General features: G+C 36.9%; 5 protein-coding genes and 2 long non-coding RNA genes across 9 annotated transcripts; 4 read left to right on the forward strand and 3 right to left on the reverse strand.

The window, feature by feature from the left end:
• The first annotated feature begins 1,647 nt into the window (after window positions 1-1,647).
• LOC113322010 (photosystem I subunit O-like) lies at window positions 1,648-2,826 on the forward strand. Its single transcript, XM_026570007.1, has 4 exons — window positions 1,648-1,815; window positions 1,920-1,992; window positions 2,149-2,331; window positions 2,610-2,826. Exons 1-4 carry the CDS (start codon window positions 1,728-1,730, stop codon window positions 2,704-2,706), a joined length of 441 nt encoding a protein of 146 aa, XP_026425792.1. The 5' UTR covers window positions 1,648-1,727; the 3' UTR covers window positions 2,707-2,826.
• Window positions 2,827-3,175: 349 nt separating this feature from the next.
• On the reverse strand, window positions 3,176-6,890 carry LOC113322008 (bifunctional nitrilase/nitrile hydratase NIT4B-like). 2 transcript variants are annotated; one of them, XM_026570006.1, is made up of 5 exons: window positions 6,320-6,890; window positions 5,176-5,355; window positions 4,734-5,027; window positions 4,300-4,551; window positions 3,176-3,803 (listed from the first exon to the last, which is right to left on the reverse strand). In XM_026570006.1, exons 1-5 carry the CDS (start codon window positions 6,792-6,794, stop codon window positions 3,685-3,687), a joined length of 1,320 nt encoding a protein of 439 aa, XP_026425791.1. In that variant the 5' UTR covers window positions 6,795-6,890; the 3' UTR covers window positions 3,176-3,684. The 2 variants fall into 2 exon arrangements, with proteins under 2 accessions (XP_026425791.1, XP_026425790.1); XM_026570005.1 differs by having other exon boundaries at window positions 3,181-3,803; window positions 4,300-4,581.
• Window positions 6,891-7,174: 284 nt separating this feature from the next.
• LOC113323580 (bifunctional nitrilase/nitrile hydratase NIT4B-like) lies at window positions 7,175-9,483 on the reverse strand. Its single transcript, XM_026571900.1, has 5 exons — window positions 9,254-9,483; window positions 8,927-9,106; window positions 8,061-8,354; window positions 7,662-7,949; window positions 7,175-7,548 (listed from the first exon to the last, which is right to left on the reverse strand). Exons 1-5 carry the CDS (start codon window positions 9,396-9,398, stop codon window positions 7,403-7,405), a joined length of 1,053 nt encoding a protein of 350 aa, XP_026427685.1. The 5' UTR covers window positions 9,399-9,483; the 3' UTR covers window positions 7,175-7,402.
• Window positions 9,484-9,708: 225 nt separating this feature from the next.
• Window positions 9,709-11,071, forward strand: LOC113323667. The gene is made up of 3 exons (XR_003347758.1): window positions 9,709-9,784; window positions 9,878-10,237; window positions 10,626-11,071. It is a non-coding gene; the product is annotated as an uncharacterized LOC113323667 (long non-coding RNA).
• A 909-nt stretch (window positions 11,072-11,980) lies between these two features.
• Window positions 11,981-14,632, forward strand: LOC113322121 (NAC domain-containing protein 89-like). Its single transcript, XM_026570145.1, has 4 exons — window positions 11,981-12,346; window positions 13,664-13,932; window positions 14,153-14,317; window positions 14,412-14,632. Exons 1-4 carry the CDS (start codon window positions 12,190-12,192, stop codon window positions 14,589-14,591), a joined length of 771 nt encoding a protein of 256 aa, XP_026425930.1. The 5' UTR covers window positions 11,981-12,189; the 3' UTR covers window positions 14,592-14,632.
• A 271-nt stretch (window positions 14,633-14,903) lies between these two features.
• LOC113322120 (IAA-amino acid hydrolase ILR1-like 3) lies at window positions 14,904-16,859 on the reverse strand. 2 transcript variants are annotated; one of them, XM_026570142.1, is made up of 5 exons: window positions 16,453-16,859; window positions 16,142-16,267; window positions 15,730-16,044; window positions 15,515-15,643; window positions 14,904-15,418 (listed from the first exon to the last, which is right to left on the reverse strand). In XM_026570142.1, exons 1-5 carry the CDS (start codon window positions 16,819-16,821, stop codon window positions 15,050-15,052), a joined length of 1,308 nt encoding a protein of 435 aa, XP_026425927.1. In that variant the 5' UTR covers window positions 16,822-16,859; the 3' UTR covers window positions 14,904-15,049. The 2 variants fall into 2 exon arrangements, with proteins under 2 accessions (XP_026425927.1, XP_026425929.1); XM_026570144.1 differs by having other exon boundaries at window positions 15,317-15,429.
• On the forward strand, window positions 15,863-17,811 carry LOC113322122. Its single transcript, XR_003346975.1, has 5 exons — window positions 15,863-15,990; window positions 16,104-16,551; window positions 16,734-16,932; window positions 17,214-17,387; window positions 17,693-17,811. It is a non-coding gene; the product is annotated as an uncharacterized LOC113322122 (long non-coding RNA).
• Window positions 17,812-27,069: the final 9,258 nt, after the last annotated feature.

Below are 27,069 nucleotides of genomic sequence, written 5' to 3' on the forward strand. Positions count from 1 at the left end.
AAAAAAAAAAAAAAAAAAGAATCTAAAGAAAAAATGCATTATTCTTGCCAAGCATATTACTTGGTTGCTTTGTGATGTGACAAAGTGTTACTGAGTAATATTTTTGTCATGTACTGGCTAAACATGTCAAATAGTATTTTCATTTCTTTTCTTTCTTTTTAAAAAAAATATAAAAAACCAAAATAAGTTGAGATCCAGTTTAGATAAAAACTTAGCTTCCAAAAAAGAGAAATTTAGAATTCCTGTTGAAGATTCAATTTCCAATTTCTGAGCCATTATTGTCATAATGTACTTAGTATTATCACTGAAAATCTAACAAATAGACAATAAAAATAGATAAAATAAGTGTACTGAAAAAGAGAAAGAGCAAATGAGGCCGGACTGAAACTGGGCTGAATAATTCTCTGAGACTCCAGGAGGCGTGCTAGTTCAAAATATATCTTTAGAGCGGGCCCCCACTAAACCCATGTTTTCATTATCTTCTTATCAAATCACTCCTATGATTTTTGGAGGGAACAAAAGCTGTATGGATTGAACCCTAAATTAGGACACGCGGCAGGTGATAGCATGAGTGATGCTACTCGATCAGCTGACGTGGGACCAATCTATATTGCTCCTATAACACGCCTAATAAGATCAATGGTCCCACGCCAACTTGACACTTAATGAATGAAAAACTGAAAAGTTGAATGATCCGTAAAAATGAAAGGCATGCAAAAAGAATCAGAATCGGATGACAAAAATAATTTTTTCCAGATTGGAATTTGGTTTGTAAAGGTATGTAGCAGTACATATAGTTTTTGCAGAAGTTTAAATGAAGACTAGAAATGTCGAGGCAAAGATATCTTTTGGAAATATTTGCTTCTTCTTTCGTATGTTTTGATTGATCGTATTGAACTCATCATGCTCCTTTTCTCTCAGATTTCTGTATCGTATTTGCATGGGGACAAGTATGGAGAAGCTAGAGGTGTAGCTAGCTAGGACTCATCAGTGACGTGAGTAAATCCATACCCATTTCCCCCTACTTCAAATATGCTTTAAGATTCAAACTTCATAGCCATTTTGTTCTAAGAATCTTTGGAACCACTAGCAAATTTAGTTGGAGATGGAATGGCTAGTTTCCTCACGACTCCCCTCTCGTTGAGCTTTAATCAGGATGGAACACATAGCAACTTCATGTATTGTCGTAGACCTACTATCAAGTTCAATGTATAGGGTTGCGATGCCTGGCCCTGGAAGTCGTTTAAGTTTTGACTTCGGCCTAATGCCTCCTGTGAGCAGTTTTAGACTTTACCCTCCAATTTTGAGGATGACATATTATGTGGCATCCGCATTACAAATTCAACCTGTTTCTAGTTTTCACCAGTGGGTCATATTTCAAGTTTTCTACCCCAATTATTTACGAGGTTGATGTTTCTAGATGTCTGGGGTACACATAGTAATATATTTGGTAAGACGAGGTAACGCCAATGAATATCTCACAGTGGCCCCGTAATACAAAGACACATGAGACCGGATTAGTATTTTATCCATTAATCGCCACGTGGCAGAAGCTTATTGTTCTATCCTCTAATAATCCACCAATGCAATCTACCAGTTCATCCTCCTTCACAAATTCTAACCCCCAAAAATCCATGGGCCATCATCTGATGATTCAACCATGCAATACACAAAGTAGAAACAAATTATAACAAAGACATTTTAGAACTTGAGAGTCTTAGGAAAAAATGGCTGCAACAATGGCATCTACTACCACAATAGCAGGCTTGGCCACTTCATCCCTCTCACCAGCAAAGAGAACAACTCTAAGTTCAGGTATATCCTACACAGAATACCTTATTAGACTCGAGTACTATACTAAAGCCACATTTCTTCAGCTACAACATGGAAATGACTGATGAGTGTTGTTTCTCTTTCAGGTTTTATCAGATCTCCAGTTACTAACAGAAACCCATTAAAGCAAAATCTCACTTCTGGTGGAAGAGTAACATGGTAATGAGTTCAATCTCAAATATTCCTACTTTATTTAGCTAGTGATTGTATAGTTTCAACATAACAATTCAATCTTTTCCCAAGTGTATGCAGTGTTTTTTCCTAAGTAAGTGCATGCAGTGTTCTAATCGTTTTCTCTTATTTTGTAAACTAAAGCTCATTCCAGAGGGATTGGCTAAGGAAAGACTTGAACGTTATCGGATTTGGATTGATCGGTTGGCTCGCTCCATCAAGTATACCATTAATCAATGGAAACAGTTTGACTGGACTTTTCTTCAATAGCATTGGAGAGGAACTCGCTCACTTCCCTACTCCCCCAGCCATCGCTTCTTCCTTCTGGTGAGTACTTTCATCATCCATTCTAATCAAATGTGCTAATGCTCAAATGGTAACACTTAATTAGTACCGACCTGTATTCCCTCCAACCCAGTTCTAGTCAGTTAACTAGGATCTGAATTACCTAAAATTTCTAAAGGGAAGTTTGCTAAGCTTACCCTGCCAAAGAAGAACTAAATCCATAAGATTAAGGCATGCTCTAACTGAGCTTAGTATGTACCTATGTATATGTGCAACATTTCATATGGTTCTGACCGTAAAGATACTTCTTTCATTGATAGGTTGTGGTTGATCACGTGGCACTTGGGGCTCTTCATTACCTTGACATTTGGGCAAATTGGTTTCAAGGGGAGGACTGAATCATACTTCGACAAATGATTTACTGATCTATCTAATGTATATCAATTTGTGTGTTAAATCTGTACCCACTTCTTCTCTTGTTGTGTAATATTTGAAATTTGGTTAATGTGTCAATACTTTCTAAGGCAGTTGAGAAAAGAGAGCAAGAAATCATCTAATCATAACATAACTGCATAAATTAGGGCCTCAGCAAAGGACAACGATTATGCACAAAAGTGATAGTAAGTATGAAGAGAAAGAAAAAGATGAATCACTCAATGTTTATGCCTAAAACGCCCCACACTTTTCGTTCCAATTTCATAGTGGTCCTTAAACTGTTACTGTGGTCCTTAAAGAGATTTAGAAACACAAAATGGAAATATCAGCAGTGGCTAGTGGCCAAGAAAACAGACCCCATAAATGTGTAAACAGAGTAGAGTGTCCTAGACTCCTAGCATTATGCTGAGTGGTATCTGTTAATAAATAGCATAGGATTTCCAGCAAGAAAAAAAGCATATGATGCAACTGAAAAGAATTAGACCCATTTCATGGGACCCATATGAGGAGTGCTTAATAGAGATGAGATTTCATATTATAACACTACACGTATCTACATTGAAACATCACCAGCTTCAAGGAACAAAAAAGAAGACTTTATGGAGACTTACCTGTAAACTCTGGGTAGAGAATGGTTCAGCAGTATTAGTTGGATGACATGTGAGATGCAAACACCAAACACTGTCGAAGTTATGTGTGGTATTTTCAGCCTACTCTAAGCTAATCACTATAGAAAACTAATATTCTAAGGTTAACTCCCTGCATAGACTGGAAGCCTAACAAAATCCAGCTTCTTGGTGACCCTTTGACCCGGTTTAGGATTTCTTTCTCTACAGCATTAAGAAAGCCTGCCCCAGTTAGCTTGCTGTTTGATATATGAAGTGATGATGGGTAAAGGACGTCATATTGAAGAAAATTCTTTCTATGCAACAGTAACACTACTAGACCGCCAACCTCTCCCTAACAGTTCTCGACCTTTGCAGTAAATGCCAATGGATTAAGCGACTCCGGCCACACTGTGTGCCCAACTCCAACGACACCATGGAATTCAAGCTTTGCTCGTTCAATTTCTCCAAGATCTACATACATCAAAAGATTATTCAGATCAATCAAAAATGAGCAATTAAAATTGTACTCAAAATCTTAAACACGACAGGGCTTTTGATTTTATGGACTTTCTGAATCGTGTCTCGAGTCAGGTTATCTTATATGGACATTTTTAATTAACAATAAGCGAAGCACAGTGAAATTGTCACTAGCACCCTAGGAGATCTACGTATTCATAATCCATTGATATATTGACTGTTCATATTCTGTCTTGGGATCAAACAATTTCAGGTTTCCAACCATATTGACATTCAGTCCCATGGAGACTTTTAAACCTACGTCTATTCCATATAGACTTCTTTCTGCACGAAATTGATATTGAGGAATACAATTTTAAATGAATCGAACCCCCAATGCAATTGTGCATAACGCGACATAACAGTTAAGCTATCTTGTGCGAGAAACATTAGATGTTTCCCAATTTGATAGTACTGTATATGATAAATAATAGCAGGTACGTTGCCATACCTAGGTCTGCGGATATGAGGGACTCCTCTTGGTAATTAGGACCTGCCAAAATGGCCCCTGATGGTGAAATGATAATGCTGCCTCCAGAGCAGACAACAGAATCTGGCGACAGCTCTGAATTTGAATCTCCTGACACACATTGTTGCTGGAGAGGATAGTCTTTCCTTTGGCAGTATTGGTTTGCGGATATAACAAAACAGCCACCTTCAATGGCAGTATGGGTCATGCTTGCACGCCATGTATCTCTTGCATCTGCAGTGGGAACACAGTATATTTCAACACCTGTTAACATAGAACACTTACATTAAGTTGCAGTACTAAGTAGACAAATATATAATCCTGTCTGTGACATGGTCTTCATAAGTAACAACGATGACGTCGATGTGAGGGTAATGAGCTCAAAAGATTTTAGGCTAGAGGCTATTAGAGTTTACCTTTGGAATACAATTCTGATCTTAATAAGGGCATCCTGTTGTCCCAGCAGATGAGGCCACCTATGTTCCCAATCGAGGTCTTGTATGCAGGCAATGTTGCTTTATCTCCTGAATGCCATACATCATGTTCTAATGCTGTTAACATAACCTTGCGGTGTCCCCCAAGATATTGGCCCTGACAGTCAAAATAAATTACCGAGGAGTAGAGTATGGACCCTTCTCTCTCTACCACTCCCATTACCAAGTGGACCTCATATTTTCTAGCTATTCCAGCTAGTCTGTCAACTTCAGGACCTGTGAATACGTAAAGCAGTATTAATTAACAAATGACATTCAGATATACAAGTTTTACTTCATGATTGGAAGGGAGAATATATGTACTTGGATATAATATTAACAGGTGTTATAATATACTTCATGAGAAATACAGTTAACACCATACCAGGTACATCAATTGCAGAAGCATGGTACTTTTGAAATTCATCATTTTCCTCAATCGAATTCCTCCCCCCTGTGACACCAAAATTGGGAATACGGGGATAACCACCAACAAATGCCTCTGGAAACACAACTAATTCTGCACCGTACGCTGCAGCACCTGCAATTAGCCTCTCTGCCTTGTCTGTTTTAAGAATTGAGAAGGCAGTTAGAAATAGAAAGCATACAAGTCCAGGAAAAAGAATGGTCTGATAACTGCAGCACATTTCTGAGAACTTCCCATGGTAGTCACACTCCTTTAATTCCATAAGCAAATTTGTAAGAATTATGATGTAATATATAACAACGGTTATGTATTCACAAGAATCTGACAGTAAACAGGTATTGCATCGGCAAAACAAGTTACATACCATTCTCAGTCACAGGCAGATTACACTGCCTAATGAAACATATTTGGTAGAAAGAACTACATCAAGTCACATAACAAAAGCAAGGATGCATAGAAACAACACTGAGGATCTGGTATCAAAAGGAAAGAAAGTTATGACCAAGTAATCTTGGTATAATATCACCCAAGACCTCCAACACGTTCAAGTGCTGTTGGCATGAGTTTGCAATGCTTCACAAGAGCCTGATAGTAAACAGGCATTGCACAGGCAAAACAAGTTACATGCCATTATCAGTCACAGGCAGATTACAGTGCTCAAATGGAACATATTTGGTAGAAAAAACTACATCAAGTCACCTAACGATTACAATAACTAGTGATGTACTCTGTTAAATAATGATTGGCACAGTGCATAAAACAAAAGCAAGAACCCATAGAAACACCACCAAGAATCTGGTATTACAAGGAAAGAAAGTTATGGCCAAGTAATCTTGGTATAATATCACCCAAGACCTTAATATGCATACAATGGTCTTAGGTTGCGCACTATCGACGAGAAAATAACTTCCAATGTGTTACTGATCTTTTACACTGGCTCTATATTAAACCTAATCAATAACTAGGAGCAATAAAGAAGACTTATAACAACAGAATGCCCACATGTAAGAACCCTAATTTCAAAGGGAAAGTAACTCAAAGATAATAAAACCCTAACGAACAAATAAAATCTAACATAACTCAAAGATGGAGAGTATCATACCTAGAGTAGCTGGAGTGTCATAGAATATAGTAGATGCTTGTACAACAGTTGCTCGAATAGTCGGCCTTACACCATTATCGATCAAATTCTCCTCATCGTCGACCACATCATGCCCACTACTAGTAGCAGGATTACTATTCTCAGAAGAATAATCGTCAAGGTAAGAAAAGGCAACAGGATTAGGGGAAGCAATAGGATCAGAAAGAGGCGGAGGAAGAGATTTTAAAGGGCTTTTATAAGAATTGTCAACAAGTTCAGGACGAATTTGTTCTAATAACCAATGAACAGTTTCACCATCTGATCTATGACCCAATTCATTAGTTAATTGGAAAATACCAGGCGCACATGATGCTGGTATTCGTATTCTACAACCCCTTCCATCAACCTTAGCATGTCTATCTGTGATCCCTCTTTTTCTTTTATTTGTAATTGATTCTTGTTGAGAACTTTGAATTCGATTTCTTGGCTCCCCCATTATCTCCAGTTACTGACTGACAGCATTCATAAATCTCGTCGTATCTTATAGTGTTTAGATTGTTTCCGAGTTAAAGAAAATTTCCTAGCCGCTCTACTTTGGAAAGAAGGGATAGAGGGAAAGTCACTTTGGCCGCTTTTAATATACGGAAACCCCTATAACTTACCAAACTTAACTTTGGCGCATGGACTTCAGACACAAATCCACCGCAACTTGTAATATTTTCAAACACCAGCCAGGGTTATCTCTCAGTAGGCAGCCCAAGACTTGGACTCTCATGCTTAAGACTGTCTGCTCTATATTTTCCATGTAAATATGCACTATTGCATTGCATGGTAGAGGGACCTCGAATTTAGCACAGCCCACAGAAAAACAAGACATGCCAAAATCATCTAATCTTGGTATATACACCACAATAAACAAGAGTTGTTGTTTTTTTGTGAGCACTGTTCAGCATTAGTAATTTTGTATTATGATGATAGTCACATACAACAATCAAAATACAAGAATAACGGCGCTAAACTGACGCTTATTAGGAGAAAAGATCAAAATCTTCTCTGGATGCATAAGAGTAAGTGAGGCCTGCATAAATATGGCTCTATGGTTTCTCAAAGGCTTTCTGCCTTGGGTGCAGTCGACATATAAGAAACTGGAGTTGTTGGATGATCCTTCACAATTAGGCTCAGCACATCAGGTCTAGAGTAGTGTCCAACCACATCAAAATCGAACTTGGCTCGTGCAATTTCTCCAAGATCTGAAAACAATAGTGGAAAACCATACTACTCAGATTTGTCTTAATCATAAGAAGAAAAAAAGAACTTATAATTCCATGGAATAACTGTCCGAAACAAAATGAGAAATCTTTACCAAGGTCAGCGGAGATAAGAGCTTCTCCGTCATAATTTGGTCCAGCCAAAACAGTCCCAGACGGCGAAATGATAACACTGCCTCCAGGACATACAACAGAATCAGGTGACAGATCTTCTTCACCGAAACTAGTTGTAAATGTGTAATCTGGTGGTGGTGGGTAGTCTTTTCTACGGCAGAACTGGTTTGCTGATAGAACAAAGCATCCTCCTTCTAAGGCAATGTGAGTCATGGAAGCTTGCCACACATCCCTTCCATCAGCTGTAGGTGCACAATAGATTTCCACTCCTACAAAGATGAAATCTCATGAGATAGATAGACAAGAACGGCAACTTGGCAACGGAATAACAAAACGAGAACACAAAAACAAGAGAAACACTTTCAGGGACATTTTTATACCTTTTCCATACATTGCGGTTCTTAAAAGGGGCATTCTGTTCTCCCAGCAAATAAGAGCACCTATTTTTCCAACCACAGTATCATACACCGGAATTGTTGATCCATCTCCAAACCCCCATATTACACGTTCAAGTGCTGTTGGCATGAGTTTGCGATGTTTCCCAAGGTAACGTCCCTGAGAATCGAAAAAAAGTACTGTGCAGTAGAGTGTGTATCCCTCTCTTTCTATCACACCCATTACCAGATACACTTTGTACTTCCCAGCCATTGCAGCCAATCGTTCAACCTCGGGACCTAATAGATGTAACTAAAATATTAGATTCGTGCTCAATTTAAGCTTATTCTGTAACATACATATAACGTCATCGAGATATACTTTTTGTAATGATTCGGATGCCCATAGCCCCATATCAATGCAGTAGAACTATATGGTTGTTTAAAGGAGCGGAAAGTAAGGTCCACTCAGCCCACTAAATACGGCATTATATTCACCAAGAAACATTTTGTATGCTTTTGATTTGTAAATGTAGCCTTGGGCCTATTGCCTACAGATTTCACCGTGGAACTGTTCCCATCTTCCTTTAGTCAAGGCTGTCAAGCTTAGTTAGAAACATACATTCAACCATTTCCTAGCAATACAGAAGCTTAGTTGTGAATCTTCGTAATAATACAAAAAGATTCATTAGATTTATATCTCAGTACTGAATCTAGTTAGAAGTTCATTTAAGTAAGCCAACATAGTCATTTCTAATGGTTCTTCAGCTGAGGCTATAAACTAGAACACCTCATCTGTAATCATTCTAGTACAAGGAGAAAAACAAGAAACATTATTTTCTACTGAACAATGATGAAACATAAATTTTTACCAGGCACATCAATAGCCGAGGAATGATACTTCCGGAAATCCTCTTTGCCCTTGGCTGAGCGAGAGCCAATTGTGACACCAAAAGTTGATCCACGGGGATAACCACCTATAAACGCTTCAGGAAATACTACTAATTGTGCCCCGTAACCAGCTGCATCAGAAATCAATCTCTCTGCCTTATCTGCTCAAACGAAATGATGATAAACAAATAAAAACTTAATTATAAAAAATCCCAAGGAAATTACACCTTTAATCAGCAACAAAACTCAATTTACGTTCAACATATTGCAAACTTCTAAAGTAAATGGTGGTTTAAGAGGGGAAGAACCTAAAGTGGCAGGAGTGTCGTAGAAGATAGTCGAAGCTTGTACTACAGTAGCTCGAACTGTTGTTGCTGCTGATTCAGATCCCATATCTACTTCTGCAATTACTGGTTCTTCTGTTACAGGAGTAGGAGTAGGAACCAGCGCCATCGTATTCAGCTTTGTTATTTCCTCTTCTTTCTTGTCTCTCTCAGTCTCAAGTCTCAGTCTCAGTTTTATCTCTGAATGTCTGAACTCAAGTACTTTCTAGACCTTTAAAAAGAGGCAAGTTTTGAATGATACAGTTCGTCCGTTTTACAAAAAAAACCCTGTGGGATACCATACGTGTTGAATAACTAAAACATTTCTGTCAAATTATCCTTGTTGGCGAGATCGCAGTGGGTACCACTTATTTATAACTGTGGGATATGTCACACAATATCAGAAAGAAAAACAATTAAAGCTTTTCCCACTTTACCAGATTCTATTCTGATTCTCGTATTAACCTCTCTTAATTGGATATACATCTGTCTGTATTGATTCTACGGCTTGACAAGGTAAGAAATTTTAATCTTCATTTGATTTGGGTTTTACTAAACCACAATTTTAGCAAAATTTTGAATGACCCTTTTCTCATAATTTTATTTTAGGGTTCAGAATTCTATTGACACGATGGGGTTAACTCAATCGCCAAATAGGGGATTAACAGTATTCAACCTTGGCTGCTTCGCACTGGGGATTACTTTCATGACAGTTGGTATTCATTATTCCTACAAAAATGTTGCCCCTCAACAGGCTAGAGCCAAAGCTCGGAGTGAACTCCTCAGAGCACATCTTATGAAGAGATTCGGCGAGGATGTAATCCCTGCAGTTTTTCGTAATCCACCTCACTCAGTATCGGATTCCTCTGGTTCCGTCTCTGATTCACAACCCAGTAGTGATTGTTGAAGCCGGTTTGGATACTGATTCCATTCATTACAAGGGGGGATGAATAGGTGTCCATTTGGCTGGTAAGACACTGTATAAAATGTAGTTGAAATGTTTTGTTTATCTAGAGATAAACGATGTGAAATTTTGTTTCTTCTATGGTTTACATAATCATTTCAAATTTCTTGTACACTTTTCTTGGATGAATGGGTACAATAGAAGAGATTCTGATTCCAAATTCTGCTGATATTTTAACTGGTAAGGCTTTAATTCAACTTCATGAATCACATTGAAATGAAAGACATTGCCACCTAGTTGTGATTACAATGACAACTAGGAAGATGCTCGAGTCTCTGCAGTGAATGAAGTGATATAAGGAATGTATGTGAATTTGCATGTTCTTCTTTGCTGAGTTTATGCAAATGCATTGAGTTGGCCAGTTTGATTGACATGAATATTTTGTGTTCATAGTTTAGGGAGTTTTTATCCCTTTTGGAATGAGAAGCCAGTAATCAAGTCCGAGACGTGGAGAGGGTAAATTGGGACTGAGAAAGCTGTGATGAAAGCAAAGAGGGTGTTGATATAATTTCTGAGGATTTCTTATTTACATGGACAATATTCTAGACTTGGTGCTCATTTGGCCATCATTCAAGACTTGGTGCTCATTCGAAGAATTGATGTTGCTGCTGAACCTGGTCAGTCTGATGAAATTCTTACTCATTTACTTTAGCAAATTTAGTGTGAAAAAATACAAGTCCTGGAATTGATAAAAGTTGTGATGTATTAACATATAGGAATCTTGCTCTCCTTGAGATTTCAATTACTACAGACAACCTATTAATTTTACTGGTGGTAGGAGTGCAGGCAACTTTCATTCTGATAGAGGTTCAGGCGTTTTACCATCTGCTTCCTTTCCAGTACCGTCTAGACCTCCTCCAGATCTGTCATCTAATGACAGACCTACATGTCAGATTTATTGCATATATGGTCATTCTGCTGATGTATGTTGGAATATGATGAATTTCTCCTATCAAGGTCGGGCACCACCAAGAAATTGTCTCTGCATCCATTTCTTGGGTTGTTTTGATCTTTGAAAGGCACAAGAGCAATGCAACACTGTGTCACCTAACTTGTAACAAAGTAAATGGTCATCTAACTTGGCTTTAAACTTTTTCCTCGAAATTACCGTGTCTTTCTCTGTGGTTTGTCAGTGCTCCCCAGGATAAGAAGTACAGAAGATTTACCCAAACTAAAAGTGGCGTAACTCCACCATATATATACAACATTATCCAAAGTGTTTTAGCTACAGCCTACAGAAGATTTACGCAAACAAAAGTGTTTTAACTACACCATACACCAGTCCACCTTACAGTATTATCCAAAGTGTTTTTAGCTACAAAAGATTTACACAAACGTTTTGAACTCCACCAAAAGATCCTCACAAACAAAATTACAGAAGTGTTTCAACTTCACCGTACAGCAGTCCACCTTACAGTGTTACCCAAAGTGTTTTTAGCTGCTAAAAGATTCACACAAAAGAAGTGTTTTTAACACCACCGTCACCTAGTAAAAAACCACTTGTCACCTTCCAAGCGAAAGACAAATAATCTTTCACTGAGATGATATTTCAGGTGGGACCCATCTGACCTCATTACTTGCCACGTGTTGGCATACTAGAGTTTGATGTCAGACTAAATCCACCACTTCCCGTAAATCCTGGTCATCAATCATACACATGTAGGGTCAATTTGTAAGTCATTGGTTTCTTTGGTTCATCTCAGCAAAAGGGAGAGAGAACCAACAAAGACTGAAGAGTCAAGAAAAAGAAGAGTATATCTCTTTCACTGAACTCTTGCACACTAAAAACAAAACAAATTCCTCTATAAAACCCAAATTCCCACTCCTTCTTTCCTTTCTTTCTTCATCGATGATAAAAACCTAAATGGAAGTAACTGATATCCTCCTCTTCTTAGTTTCATTTACTTATTTCTAGGTTGTTTTTTTTGATCTGATAACAATAATAATAACAAAGTAAATGGAGTTTACGAGTATATTTCCTGGGTTTAGGTTTTCACCAACAGATGTAGAACTAATAAGTCACTATCTGAAGAATAAAATTGATGGGTCTGAGAAATGCGATGATGTGATTTCTGAAGTTGATATTTGTAAATTTGAGCCTTGGGATTTGCCAGGTAAACTAAATTTTGACCTATTCCCGTCTTTTTTTCTCTAGATTCCAAAATTTGGTTAATTAAGAATTTTGTTAGATTATTATGTTTGTGTACGATTCGATTCCTTTGTTTATCAGGGAAGATTCAAGATTGTTGTCGGTTTATTGTAGTACGACCACCTCGAATCTTTTAACTGTTGTCGCTCATTTATATGTGTTAGTCCTCAAGGGAGTTGGGGGAGTTTTGTTTTTTCCGGTTAGTCAGGGAGTTCGAGGGAGTTGGGGGAGTTTTGTTTTTTCCCGTTAGTCAGGGAGTTCGAGGGAGTCTCTTAAAATCCCCGTTAGTTGTGGGAGAATAAAAAAGTCTCCTCAACTCCCTAGAAAATCCCGTTAGTCGTGTGGAAGTTTGAAAGAAACTCTTAAACTCCCTATTAGTGGTAAAAATTAGAATGATAGGGAGTTTTTTTTTTTTTTTGGGAGTTCTGGGAAGTTCCAGGGAGTTTATAGTGTATTTTTGGCTCACTCCAAATCTCTCAAAAAAGTAGAGATTTTGGGAGAGTCTCTCAAACTCCCTACACTCAATACACCAAACTCTCTCAAACTCCCAATACTCTGTTACACTCCCTCAAAATCCCCAAGATTCAAAATATACATTAAACTCCCTCTAAATCACTCGTGGACTAACCAAATCACTCGTGGACTAACCCCTGGATGATTTCTTTGACTTGGTCAATTATGTTTTGACGGCCATTAACCTATTTGCTTGATTCATCTTCAGCTGAAACACCAACCACTCATTCCATTCCACAGCTCAGCAAATCAGATGTCTTTTTTTAGTGAAAATGAAAATGATGTGTGGTTGGTTAAACTTGCGGGTCCCACTTTTATTCTGGTGGTTCACTTATGTTTTAGGATCCCGTCTTGTGCTCAGGCTCTGCGGTACCAGTGTCTATGGTGCCAGTTCACCAACACGATTCATAGTTAGGATCCTATTGCAGTTCATAGTTAGGGTGGACACTGGCCAGCAGTTTGCTTTGTTTGCAGTCATGCATAGAATTCAGGGAACTATCATCTTAGGCTATTAGATACTTGATTACTCCTGATTCGATTCAGATACTTCTTGTGCTGGATTATCTTTTGACACTTCAAACTTGTTGGTAAATTAGAAGTTCTTCTTTTTTATCTCAAGAGTTTATAGAATGGTGAATATATTTTAAATAAAGCCGCCTTGTTCATCTTGCTTCTTATGTATTTCACTTAATTTCAATGTGATCTTTCACATGATCCATTAACTTTGACACTATGGATATTGATGATTTACCGTCTGATATTTGAGCAGATAAGTCCACCATCAAGTCCGATCACGAGTGGTTTTTCTTTTCTCCTAGCGGCAGGAAATATCCCAATGGTTCACAAGCTAAGAGAGCTACTGAAATTGGTTTCTGGAAAGCAACTGGAAAAGAGCGTGGAATTAAGTCAGGTTCTAATGTCATTGGTACTAAGAGGACATTGGTGTTTCATGTCGGACGTGCACCCAAAGGTGAGAGGACAGAGTGGATAATGCACGAGTACTGCATAAAACGTGACAAGGCTACTGTTAGATGTGTGGTAAGTGCTGGTTATGATTCTTCTCAAATGCACTGTTTCTGATAATAGGCTCGCTCCACTACTACTGTACTTATATCTATCATTGTTGACACAAATGAATGATGCAACAACGACTTAGTTCTTGCTTCAGCATATGAAGTGCAGGAAAAATGTTATTATTCTAGTTTAGCTTATAAAAATATTTACTCTGTTTAAGAGGTTTTCTTTGCTCTGGTTGTAGGATCCCTATGTTCTTTGTCGCATTCGAAGGAAGCTAGAAAATTCTGAAAATGATTCACAGAGTGCGGTGGTAGAGGACAAGCCAATGGATAACTCAAAGAAACAGATTAGCGATTCAGATTCTGTCTCCTTCGAAAAACCTGATGATACGAATATTAACAAAAAGGTTTGCCCTACTCACGTGCAATTTCAGAATTATTCCACTGCGTATTACTTTGATGAAAAGGGACTGAGTTTGTGAATGAAATCCTGAAATCCAGGAACATGGGTTAGAATCGGAAGATGATTTGTTTGCCGACATATTGAATGACGATATCATCAATCTTGATGAAGCACCGGCATTCTCAAGTCTCCAAGGAACTGCGCAGAGAAGGATCAGATTGGAAACACCAAAGATATCAAATACAAAAACTATAAGAGCCAGAAGAAGAATTCTGTAGCAGCAGCCACAATCCAGGAGGAGACCGAGCGACCAGTTAAGATCACAAGCAACTCTTCTTGTATAGTTACCACTGGGTTGATATTGGTCGTTCTGATTTTCCTCAGTTGGATTTCGTTATTGCCGATGCTTAGTGGAGATCGGCATATTAGTCTCCGGTTTATTATCTAAGGAGGCTATTTGTTTATTCAGAACAGTTTCGGATGCATTTCAAAAGAATGCAACTTTGTATATAAATAAAAAGCATGCATACCGAAGTATGCTATGAAAAGATTATCAGGATACTTCCAGGCCCAAGTTTTTGCCCTGTTTGTCAAGTTTTCACAAATGGAGTTGACAAAGTGTCTGGGTACTTGCCAAAATATCAGAGCTGGGCATAAGCACAAGACATATACTTCTAGCCAATTTCCTGTTATTAAGCTTCCAACAGTGAAAACCCCCAAGTTACAGATATATGTCTTAAACAGCATGGATATTCAAGTAAGTCATAGCTACTGCAGCATGGAAAGCTGCTCCAATGGGAAGAACCTCTTCATCGACGGTGAAGTGTGGTGAGTGCAACCCCTTAACTGAGTTTGTGGTATCATTATTAGTTCCTACACTGAAAAATGCGGCTGGCATCCTCTGTGAGTAAAAGCTGAAGTCTTCTGCTCCCATACTCATCGGAGATAGGTATACATTTGGTTCACCAAGGAGTTCAGTCCCGACTTTCTTTGCAAGCTTGTACATAGTTTCTTCATTCACAGTAGGTGGGTACGGTACTAGTGTATCCTCCATGAAGTCTACAGTTGCCGTGCACCGATGTACGATTGCCTGATCTTGTAGCACCTGTCAAAGTCCTGGTAAAGGTTACCGCTTTTCCCTACTGAAAGATAGTAGGAGTGATTATAAAGGTCAGGAGGTGAGCATTTGTTTAAGGTTTACCTCTTTGATTCGTTGGCGTAGATATGAGAAACCTTCAGTGGTCAAGCTTCTATAGGTGCCTCCAAAATTGACAGATTCTGGGATTACGTTTCCTGCTTGGCCAGCCCTGATGAGCCCAACTGAAACCACCTGCAATTTGTGGAGTGGTAGATTTATGAAGAGTTAGAAGAGGTAATGCATATTATTTAGTACTTATTACTTAAAACCAAACTTACTGCGCTTTGAAGTGGATTAGTTTCTCGAGACACAATATTCTGGAGTGCAAGAATTGCGAAAGATGCCGCTAGAACTGGATCTTGGGTAGTGTGTGGTGTTGCAGCATGTCCACCTTTCCCTTGAATTGTCGCTTTGAACCTTCCGGAACCTGCAAGAAGTGGACCAGGTCTTGAAGCAATTGTTCCAGTTGGCAAGTAAGGGTCAACATGTAAACCGACAATGGCCGAAACATTTGCAAGGGCGCCCTCTTTTAGCATATGGTATGCTCCTGCACGACCTTCTTCTCCTGGTTGAAAAACGAGCTTCACCGTTCCCTTTAAAAGATCCCAATGTTTATGAACAGTAGATAACAGAAGTTTTTTTCTTTGAATAGACAAGATATGCTCAATCAAGAAGACATTTATCATTTACCTTCAGTTTGTCTCTCCAGTGCTGAAGCAACTTAGCTGCTCCAAGAAGCATGGTCACATGGACATCATGGCCGCAGGCATGCATCTTCCCATCGTTCTTGCTCTTATACTCCCAGTCCACTAATTCCTATCATATGATCAATTATGTATGTCAATCAATTTTATGTTAGCAAATGAAAATCAAAATTACAGAAGTGAAACTACAGTAGTCAACTGTCAACACATGTCTTTCCGATCTAATATGACTTGAAACATTTTGTATTGTAAGTTGAGAAGTTTATCCCGTTGACTTTTGTAAAGTGAGAGAAGTACTTGCAGTGGTAGAGCATCCATATCTGCTCTGAGTGAAAACAATGGGGTTAAACCAGACCCGACAGACCCCACTACGCCAGTTTTAGCGATTGGCCAAGAGTAAGTGATTCCAAGTGAATCGAGTTCTGATCTAATGAGTTCACTTGTTTTATGCTCTTCGAATGCTAGCTCTGGATATTGATGGATCTTTCTTCTGATTGTTTTCATCCAATTGAAAAATTCTGGTTCTCTTGCTGTTTCAAGTAGCGTTTGACTCAGTATCTTGATTTCTGATGATGCAGTTGTAATAGCCCATGATTGCTGTAACATTATTACCAGGATTGTTGATGATAACCATAAACACGGGCAACTTGGAAAGTAACCCGCCATCAGAAAGGGGAGGAGTATACCGGCGGCTGCAAGTCAGGCTTTTTTTCTTATGATAGAAAATTGGGGAGAAATTTAGCATAATATTCCCGTCTTTCTTTCCCCCAGAATCTGGTGTGTTGCGTGTTTACTTAGTAGATCTGTCGTTTGTATAGAGTTTTAGTTTAAATTTCCCTGTAATTCAAAATTTGTTAGTATGATTGGTTTTCAGAAGGGAAAATTAGGTCTGGGTCTAGGCCCCACATGGCTACCCATGGATAACTCATAATATGAGGCTCCTAGTTGAAAGAATTTTAAAACCAGGCTCCTAATTAAAAATAAATTTTAATAGAGATTGAAATTACCAGATTGATCTTTACTATCTAAGTATCTAATATAGGTTTTCTCTCAAACAGACACGTTTATTTTCATTTGAAGAGAGAGAAATCAGAATTCACCTGAGAAACCTTCCGATCGAGAATTGCAGAGAATTTTTTTTTCAGATCGAACCGAAAACAAAATTCACATTCAGAATCATCAAAGAATCGATCTATCATACTCAAAACAAACATCAGAAGAAGAAAATAAAGGTAGGTTTTCGATCAATCTTCTTCTTCTTCCTGTTTAATCTTTACTTCTTCTTCATGTTTAATCTTAACTTCTTCTTCCTCGATTTTGATTCCTGTTGTTACTGATTAATTCGTATTGATTCAAAAAATTTGTCTTGCTTGATTGTTGTTGTTACTGATTAATTCGATTTTGAAACCTGTTCTTACTGATTAATTCGATTTTGATTCATGAATCCTGTTGTTGCTGAGTAATTCAATTTTGATTCCTATTGTTACTATTTAATTCATGTTGATCAAATTTGTTATTGATAATATCATTTTTATAGATCGGAGAAGAAAGAGCAACCGCAGATTCAGTTTCAAACTAGATCGGGGAGGAAGAACAATTGCGGATTCAGTTTCGAACTATTATTTATCTACGATGATGAAAGGAAGAAAGAGGAAACTTGAAGAAGATCCTACATTAACAGGTATTAATCTCTCAATCGTTTGTGATGATATAATGTTAGTGTTCTTTTGTGATTTTTGCTTTTGAGTTTTGCTTGTGATGATGTCATGAACTAAATTTGATCTCATGCTATGCTTGTAACATGTGTAACTGATGTCTACACATCCAATTTGCATGTGTAACTTGCGTCTACACATCCAATTAGCTTGTGTAACTTTCCTCTACACATCCAGCATGTGTAACTTCCGTTTACACATTCAATTAGCAAGTGTAACTCGAAGTTACATATTCATACAATCAGATGAATATGAGTTTCTCTTACAAAGTTGTACTGAAATGCCTTGATCTGTAGGTTATACTCATAAACCTGTGTTTGTACTTAAATTATTCAGATTACATATGCATGATATTGAGAGTAGGTATATATGATCTTGGATGGCACTAAAAGTATGTAGCTGACATGATATTTATGTAGTGGTTATGATGGTGATTGTTATATGATAAGTTTTATATTAATTAGCTTGCATTTCTAGTTATGGCACTCTTCTTACAGTGGTGATGGTGGTTACAGGAGTATTGATGGTGCCGGTGGTAATGGTGGTAGAAGATCTAGTGAAAGTGAGATTTGAGTGATAACCATTGAGTGATCCGCTTATAAAATTTGATTTAAGAGTAATGTTTTGTGTTCTTTTTTTCTTTTTTTCTTTTTTGTCTACATTGAGTGATTATCTTGTCTACATAGAATATTATGATTAAATTTGTATTTATTATTAATGATCTTGTTCAATCAAATGCAATTTTTTTCTAGATATTGGTTGTCTTTGTCTGTAACTATAATGTTGTTACTGTTTTATGTGTTGATGTACACATGTGTAACTTTCTTCTACGCATCCAATTAGCATGTGTAACTTGTATCTACACACCCAGTAAGCATGTGTAACTTGAATCTACACATCTAATTAGCATGTGTAACTCGCAGTTACACATAAATACAGTGTGTTCTAGTTCTGAGTTTGTTTTTTCTTTCAATTAGCATGTACGACTTTCGTTTACACATCCAATTAGCATGTGTAACTTGCATTTACTATATATTTTTTTCCAATTAGCATGTATAACTTTCGTCTACACATCTAATTAGCATGTGTAACTTTCGTCTACATATCCACTTAGTATGTGTAACTTGTGTCTACACATCCAATTAGCATGTGTAACTCGCAGTTAAACATAAATATAGCTTGTTCCATTCTGAGTCTGTTTTTTTCTTATTCATTCCGACTCTCATTTTTATCTCTTTCAGAACAACAACAATCAAAATATTCTCAAGTAAAAATTGTATGAACAAAAATTTGAATTTGGATCACAAATCTAATTACTCGTTCTTGTTATTAAAGCAATAACAAATTAATGCAAAAAAAATGATCCAAAAAGACTTGTGATGTATGTATAACAAAAATGAAGATCAACTGCATATTTAAACCCTGACAGATTTATTGGAAGTTTCCATGTTCCAAACCCAAACAAACCACTATTGGAAGTTTCCATGTTCCATGTTCAATGCAACTCACAGAAGCCATGACAACCTGAAAAATACAACACATACAATAAAAATATCAAAAAACAAACAAACGCAATTCCTATGTGGCAAGCTAAACATAAAATGAGCAATCAACATACTCAACAAAAGGAAAACAAGAGAAATATGAGTAAAAGATATGTCTTAAAAGATACAAATACACATGAAGTAGTATATATATGTGTAACTTCAAGTTACACATACTATAACAAAAAACAACATCTCTATATCAACTGTTTTCCTTCTGAAACAAATTTTTTTTTCTTCTGAAAAAAAATTGTATCTTCATCCTCTTTACACATGCTAAAAATACAACAAGATATATATGTGTAACCTCAGGTTACACATACTGCAACAAAAAACAGCATCTCTACATCAACTGTTTTCCTTCTGAAACAAAATTGTTGCTCTTCTGAAACAAAATTGTATCTTCATCCTCTTTACACATGCTTAAAATACAACAGGATATATATGTGTAACCTCAAGTTACACATACTGTAACAAAAAAAACAGCATGTCTAAATCAACCTGAAGTAGTTATTCTGAAATAAAGTTGTTTCTTCATACTCCTCTCAATATCAACAAAAAATAAAACAACAAATCCACAACAAATTCTCAGATCGTACATGCAAGAACAACAAATAATCAAAAAAAAAATTGAAAAAAGTTATGAAATCAAACCAAAATAAAATTTGTACCTAGATTTGTTGTTTTCCTTCTTCTGAAACACTGTTATTTATCTTCCTCTTCTCAGTATCAACCAAATCCTGTTATCAGTATCAACCAAATCAAAAAAAAAAAAAAACGAAATAAGAAAGATCTAAATCATAAAAATCGAAATCAATATAATTCAAAACTAGATCGAAAACACACCTATATTGATTTCTCTATTCCAACCTGTCTTCTTCCTCTTCACAGACTCAACAAAATCCAAACAAAAAAAATGGAAATCAGTAGAAGATCGAAATCAAAAAATCAATCAAGAAAACTAGTGAATCAAACGTATTTGATACAAACAGAAAAGATAAATTGATACAAACCTATTTGTTGTTCTTCAATCCAGCTACTCACTCTCGTCAGATCTGAAAGCCAGTGAATAACATCAACAAATTGAGAAAAAATTAACGAATTGTTGTTCTTCATATCGTCTTCAACACAACAAACTAACAAACTCTTGTTCTTCAATGCAACGATTCGTGTGAAGAGAAAATTCCAATTCTGTTTCTGAAGAAAAAATCTACGAGAGCAGAGAGAAGAGAGAGCTAAAAAAATGATTTGATTTTTTGTTTCTGATACCGTATAAAACGACTATAAATAGTGGAGGTTAGTTTTGGTATTTTTAGATTTATCAAAAAAGTTGCTGACGTCAGCAATCCGGAAGAATTCAAAACCTGGCCCCAAAAATAAAAGTTTTGGGCCTAGAAATATCAAAAAATGAAAGTATGGAGTTGATAGTGAAGGATCCATTTTGTGGGGCTTCTATATATTGAACCCATATAGTAGGGGGGTTATAGTATTTTTCACTTTTCAGAATGGAGAATCAACAGTCCCAATATACAATGCATGACTATTTTAATAGGCATGACACCATGGAAAATTTCGACTCCAGCGATGCACTGAGCGCAGGTCGAAACTTCCCGATGTGCCACTTTGATGAAGTCACTAAACCGTAAAGCTTCAAGGTTTGCGCGCAGGTCGAAACTTCCCGATATGCCACTTTGATGAAGTCACTAAACCGTAAAGCTTCAAAGTTTACTAGGAAAACGCACGTCAAATTGCCTTTCCAAGCACGTTTTGTACGTACGATGCTCAAAATACGTAGTTTCCACACATAGATATGTACCCTTCCCACTTACCTAATATGGAGGTAAGGCCACAAAGGATAATGGTGATTTGTATTTCGCATGCATCACGATATCGCAAGCGTTGTCCAAGTATAGGGAAATGCCTTTAACTTGCACCCAAGCCATTGTATGCCTATTTTCAATTTCCTTACTTCGCTTCGACATTGTTGGATGCGTCCACTAATTTTACGGAAAATGAGTCATTTGTCCAAATATTTTTAAAACATGATTCAAATGGACGAGTAAAAATTATTATGGGTGAAATGGACACCAAAAAAATAGCAAGGATGAATCTAGAATAGCAAGGATGAAACTGGATGCATCCTGATGTAAATTAAAAATAAGAGGATGAAACTGTTTACATCCTGGTTATTTTTATATTTTTATCCATTTAAAAAGTATCAAAATTTAAATGTCCTTTCACACAGAAATTGTTGATTTTGGTCTTTTTAACCAATTTTGTGCTAATTTTACTCGTGCCAAGTGTACATCAGCCAGTCTCATGCCATCCTTGCCTTGCATCATCCTTGTGATGTAAGTGGTTTACGAAAGCTCCGGTAACTTGCATACTGATTAGATTTCTTTCATCTCCATGCCCAATTTGCAATTGGTGCATGCCTATATCGTGTAGCTTAATAAGAAGTATGAGCATCCAATTAATGGACTGCAACTCCCTCATCAAGTATGGTAACAATCATCTATTGTCTCGCATTGCTGAGCCAGATGATATAAATTATGAAAATGTCGCATCACCTTCCAATTAGATTATATTTATATGAGGGAGAAAGTATTGGACCAAAAAATGTGTTGCATTACGACTGTCTACGTAACTTACCCGTACCATGAAGGGGTCAAGCACAAACTACGGTTCATCAATTTCGAAACTAGCAACCAAAACCAACTAGTGTTGAAAGGACAAAATCATGCAAATCTTAGTCCGTGTAGGCCAAGAAACTTTCACAAGATATGCACGAAATTGTTCATAACTGGTGTCACTTAGTTCCCAACTATGCGTCCTCTTGTCCGATGTACGCAAATTGGTGTTATACTGGTCTTTCCACCGTAATGCATCAGAATGCACATTATTGGTAAGCAACTGTGGATGGTTATTTTTCAACCAAGAATAAAACATTTATTGTCGTGAATAAGGAAACAACAATCATTTTACAAATCACCTGACTTGGTTTAAGATTAAATATTTATCCTCTACAAAACCTGAAATTTGAGGGGGGCGTGGTTCATTTGCCAAGATAGGTGAAGAGGTTGAGATTCAAGATGGGTGTTGAACCTTTTTCCTCTGCTGCCTTGCATACCCTGCAGAGCCTTGCTGCCCCTGTTGAGCCTTGGTACCCTACTTAGCCTTGCTGGCACTATTAAGCCTTGCTTACCCTTATGAGCCTTGTTGCCTTGCCGGAAATTGCATACCTTGTTGATCCTTTCATACCTTATTGGTGAGTCATATAACACCATGTTATATAACTAGGTCACGCCCAACGTTATCCCGGATCTTGAGAAAAGTAAAGGCTCCCCAGCGTTATCTCGGGTCTTATAACTCCTATGGTTGGACTATAAGCTCTTGCAGCTGCTATGGTTGGATTGTGAGCTCTTGTATGGGGATCCTATGGTTGGGCCACTGCTCCTCTTGCTCATATGATTGAAAAGGAGAGGATTATAGCTCAACAATTGGACTGTGAGCTCTTAGTTGGGGCTCCTATGGTTGGACCACAGGACCCCTTGCTCCTATAGTTGTATAAGGGGGGCTTATAGATCCTACGGTTGGACTATAATATTTTACTCTCATTTGGGACTCCTACGTTTGGACGAGAGAGGAATATAGCTCATGTTTTTGTACTATATAAGCTCACAGCTCATATGGTTGGACTGTGATTCTCAGTTAGGGCTCATACGGTTGGACCATAGATTTTTCCATGGCTCTTATGGTTGGAATATGAAACTCATTTTGATCTTAAGGTTGGACAAGTAATAAAACATGCGTTAACCTCTCTACAGGGTTGGTCATGTCTTTGCTCGACAGACGACCATTCAAGGTCATATTCGACCTCAACCTAACTTGTGTCATCCTCATGACACACTTTAGAAGGTTGAGATCTCTACATGACTCGAGATTTCCTCCACACTCGAACACGAGTATTCCTCCCAAATTACGACAACTTTAGAGAATACTGCCACGTCAAATGACACTTCACATATAAAGGTGAATATGTCACAAATGCGGGGATAAGCTTAGAGTTTTGGTATGGAGGTTTATGACACGTATGAGTATCAGCTTACTCAGACAGGTAAAGGATAGTCGGTCATAGAGGATCAGATGTGGAGGATAGACTCAACTCTTGATCTATCCTTAGATATTGATGAGTTTAAGGAGAGATATAAATAGACAAACTCTTGATCATTTTAAACAAAAACAAGAAAAACATAACAAGTTCTCTGCAATTCTCTCTTAAAGATTCTTCATTTGAACCTCTCTTGAACTAACAATCATAATCTCACCTCTTTCAGCTTGCATCCCTAGACCAACCCTGACTCTCCAGCTGAAGTACACTTTAAAAGACTTGAAAGGGAGAGGGTGCCAAGTAAACCACCAAATTTTTCTTTCGTCAACCTGCATGGGAAAAACGTAATACAATTGCAAGTAGACCAACTTAATGATCCTTGACAACATGTATATAAAGTTTATATCTTTATCTCATCACAATCAAAAAGCCTAGACAAAAGGGTCCTTGAACCTGAATGTTTAGAAGAGTACTTAGACGATCTCGAAAATCAATATCCAAGATCAATATAGTCGTATCCCAATAATTGAATATGTTTTTTGTCAAGTATGATACTTGTTATCTATCTTTCAAGATATGAATTCTACAAGAGAAAGTCTCGTAATCGATCACAATTAATATGGACTTATATATTAAAATTGATTAAATGCTACTGATTCATATTATAAAGATAAAATAATATAATGTGGAAAAAGAAAACACACAAGATACCCGAAGTTTTGCTAACGAGGAGAACTGCAAATGTAGAAAAACCCCATGACCTCGTCCAGATTTGAATACTAAACTGTATTAAGTCGCTACAGACACTAGCCTACTATTACACTTCGGACTGGATGTAATTGAGACTGATTGACCCTCCAAACAATTCAGTTGCAGTCGTGCTCCTTAAGTCTCTTGAACCTTGCAGGGCTCCATGCAATTGATTCATTTAGTTGACGTCCTTTACATCCAAGAGTTGCTTCAGCCTAAGTGAAGACTTTTTATATCAGTATGTCTCAAATATATAAGCTTATTTAATTTTCATTTAGATCGAATAAATCAAGGCTCGAAAATCTATTTGCAATAGACAAACCTAGGAAATCTCACAAATCTGGATAACTTACACTCAGTTAGATGAGAAGCCTGAATTATTAACCACCTCTCAAGAACAATCTTAAATCAATCAAGAAGATTTTTAGAAATCTATCTTGAAGAATCGCAAATTCTGAGAAGAATAAAACTTTGCAATTTCTATCTATCTCGTTCTTGAAAGAGATTACTAAAACCTCGATAACATAACGAACAAGATCAGGATACACGAACTATCAAGATAAAGATAGTCGAACCTGGATTCACAAATCCCTAAGTGAATTCTTTAAGTTCATAGAGGACTAATCTAGAAAACAACTATCCCACAGAAGTGTCAGGGATTGAGTTTCTTGGTTGTTTAAGTTTGTATGTTTATATATTTTCAAGACCGAAGGTTGATTAGAATTCAAGCTATGTTAACTTGAGATTAAAGTAAACACTTTTTATATTTAGATGAAACTCTTGTTAGGTATCCATGTAGGCATGTGAGAAATATACCTTTAAATCGCATAAAAGAATATACACTATGGTCTGGGTCCCAGAACCATGTATAATAATAGTTCTTGGCAAATATGCCTTTCGAACTTATAAGAAATATCGTGTTCAATTAAACACTTAAGATTTAAATCATGATGCACAATGCAAAGTGTTTTAGTGATCAATGATATCTTACAAATGTTTATGAGAGTCGTACTAATGCGAAAAATATTTGAGAAAATAGTTAATAAGCATCTGCATGATTCGTACTGGGAAGGTACGCGGAATTGTACGTGTACTTATGACCAGTTCATGAATTCAGGGACCGACCGTACGCGTAAAATGTATACATGTCGCTTGGTTATTCACAAACTCAGATCCTTTACAGTATGCATACGGGGTACGTGTATTGTACCCATTCACGAATCCATACCCTTTAAGGTACGCGTACTAGGTACATGTACCTACTTGTATTCCGGAATCTCGGATATCTATGATATGCGTACTAGGTACGTGTACCTACCATGAGTCCAGATTTCAGTAAGTTCTTGAAACTCTTTTTTGATGTTTTAAAATATTCTCAAATGTTATAGCTATAAAATATCATTGCTTGGGAAATTTCCAAATGATCCATATGAAACAAATATAGTTGTTGAATAATAAAGAGCTTCGAACTAAGATTATTAAGGAGCTATGAACATCCATGGATTGAATCACATTTCGATATGTTTAACAAGACAAGCTTGAATCGAAATTTCTTCTTTGCAATATTATATCTACTAAAAGTCATACAACATAGTCTCATATAGATACGATGGTAATTCATGTGATTAAATAGAATGGTTCATTCTTCACATACCTCTTGTTGATGAAGTTCTCCAAATGTCTTCGTTTGATCTTCGGTATTCAATCTTCGATGGTTATACAGTGATGTCTGATACTTAACTACCAGCCACTAAACCTAGTCTAAGACTTACTTTAGAAGACTAGAAATCAAGATATAGTTTTTTGCATCTAATATTGACAACAAGCTTGAGATAGCAAAACTTGTGAGTTCAACCAAGAAGTATTCTAACAATCTTCCCATTTGTCAGTTTAGTGACAAAACTACCAATATATATATGGATTCGAATAAATCGATCTTTCACCTCAAAATCCATCATACTTGATTTGCTTGGTTCTTCAACAACATCTTGAATTCTTCGTTCTTCAAGTTCTTTTATGGTTATGCATGTGTTCGTTTCAACACCTTTGTTGTTGAAGATCCGGAACAATAACAACTTATGAGAATACTCAAATAAGAGCTTTTTTAGAATGAAAAATTACTCTATTTAATGGTTGTTATACAGAAATATAATATTGTTACCTTCCTCAAAGTTCAATTGTACCACAACTTTGAAGCAATATTACGGTGACATGTTCTCTGCTTAGTCAATACTTACTTCTTTTGTATAATAGGTAAAAACTATATATTATAGTCCACTCCCCCTTACATAATGCTCCGAAAATGCATATGTGGTAGTAGGGTATCACTAAATAATTCTCCCCTTTTCTATCAATGAAATTGGAAAAGGCGAAAAAATGGGATCATAATGAATTAAACAAAATAGTATCACGACTGGTGAACACATACCATCTTTTATTAGATAATTTCACCAAGTAAACTAAGTATTTTCCATCAAGTAGATATATAGGTACAAGCATCTCCTACAATTTCATAGACGCACTCCCCACCAAGAGATGACAATTAAGCACAAGTTCAAATTAAACTCTCCCCTATTTGATGTCATTTCCGAAATAAAAACATGAGCGACCTTTATCTAATCAAAAGAGAATTAAGGATTTCTTGGAAATTGTATAATTTACTCGCCAGTTACCAACAAAGTAGATTTGTATCCCAATATATTTTTCTCTTCCCGCCAGTTGTGAATAAAGAAATTAAAAATATAAATCTTAATGTTAGAGGCACTAAGACATGATATTTTTGTGAGAAAAATAA

The sequence above is a fragment of the Papaver somniferum genome, chromosome 11 (genome assembly GCF_003573695.1).
Source record: "Papaver somniferum cultivar HN1 chromosome 11, ASM357369v1, whole genome shotgun sequence".
Taxonomy (NCBI): Eukaryota; Viridiplantae; Streptophyta; class Magnoliopsida; order Ranunculales; family Papaveraceae; genus Papaver; species Papaver somniferum.

Excerpts from the sequence above, each read along its gene's own strand:
- LOC113322121 (XM_026570145.1), top strand. The coding sequence starts at position 12,190 with ATGGAGTTTACGAGTATATTTCCTGGGTTTAGGTTTTCACCAACAGAT. Across the intron at positions 12,347-13,663 it reads TGAGCCTTGGGATTTGCCAG|ATAAGTCCACCATCAAGTCC; the intron begins GTAAACTAAATT and ends ATATTTGAGCAG. Across the intron at positions 13,933-14,152 it reads AGGCTACTGTTAGATGTGTG|GATCCCTATGTTCTTTGTCG; the intron begins GTAAGTGCTGGT and ends CTCTGGTTGTAG.
- LOC113322010 (XM_026570007.1), top strand. The coding sequence starts at position 1,728 with ATGGCTGCAACAATGGCATCTACTACCACAATAGCAGGCTTGGCCACT. Across the intron at positions 1,816-1,919 it reads GAGAACAACTCTAAGTTCAG|GTTTTATCAGATCTCCAGTT; the intron begins GTATATCCTACA and ends TTTCTCTTTCAG. Across the intron at positions 2,332-2,609 it reads GCCATCGCTTCTTCCTTCTG|GTTGTGGTTGATCACGTGGC; the intron begins GTGAGTACTTTC and ends TTTCATTGATAG.
- LOC113322120 (XM_026570142.1), bottom strand. The coding sequence starts at position 16,821 with ATGGCGGGTTACTTTCCAAGTTGCCCGTGTTTATGGTTATCATCAACA. Across the intron at positions 16,268-16,452 it reads TGGATGCTCTACCACTGCAA|GAATTAGTGGACTGGGAGTA; the intron begins GTACTTCTCTCA and ends ATCATATGATAG. Across the intron at positions 15,419-15,514 it reads TACGCCAACGAATCAAAGAG|GTGCTACAAGATCAGGCAAT; the intron begins GTAAACCTTAAA and ends GGACTTTGACAG.
- LOC113323580 (XM_026571900.1), bottom strand. The coding sequence starts at position 9,398 with ATGGCGCTGGTTCCTACTCCTACTCCTGTAACAGAAGAACCAGTAATT. Across the intron at positions 9,107-9,253 it reads CGACACTCCTGCCACTTTAG|ATAAGGCAGAGAGATTGATT; the intron begins GTTCTTCCCCTC and ends TCGTTTGAGCAG. Across the intron at positions 7,549-7,661 it reads TCTTATCTCCGCTGACCTTG|ATCTTGGAGAAATTGCACGA; the intron begins GTAAAGATTTCT and ends TATTGTTTTCAG.
- LOC113322008 (XM_026570005.1), bottom strand. The coding sequence starts at position 6,794 with ATGGGGGAGCCAAGAAATCGAATTCAAAGTTCTCAACAAGAATCAATT. Across the intron at positions 5,356-6,319 it reads TGACACTCCAGCTACTCTAG|ACAAGGCAGAGAGGCTAATT; the intron begins GTATGATACTCT and ends TTCTTAAAACAG. Across the intron at positions 5,028-5,175 it reads TTCTGCAATTGATGTACCTG|GTCCTGAAGTTGACAGACTA; the intron begins GTATGGTGTTAA and ends ACGTATTCACAG.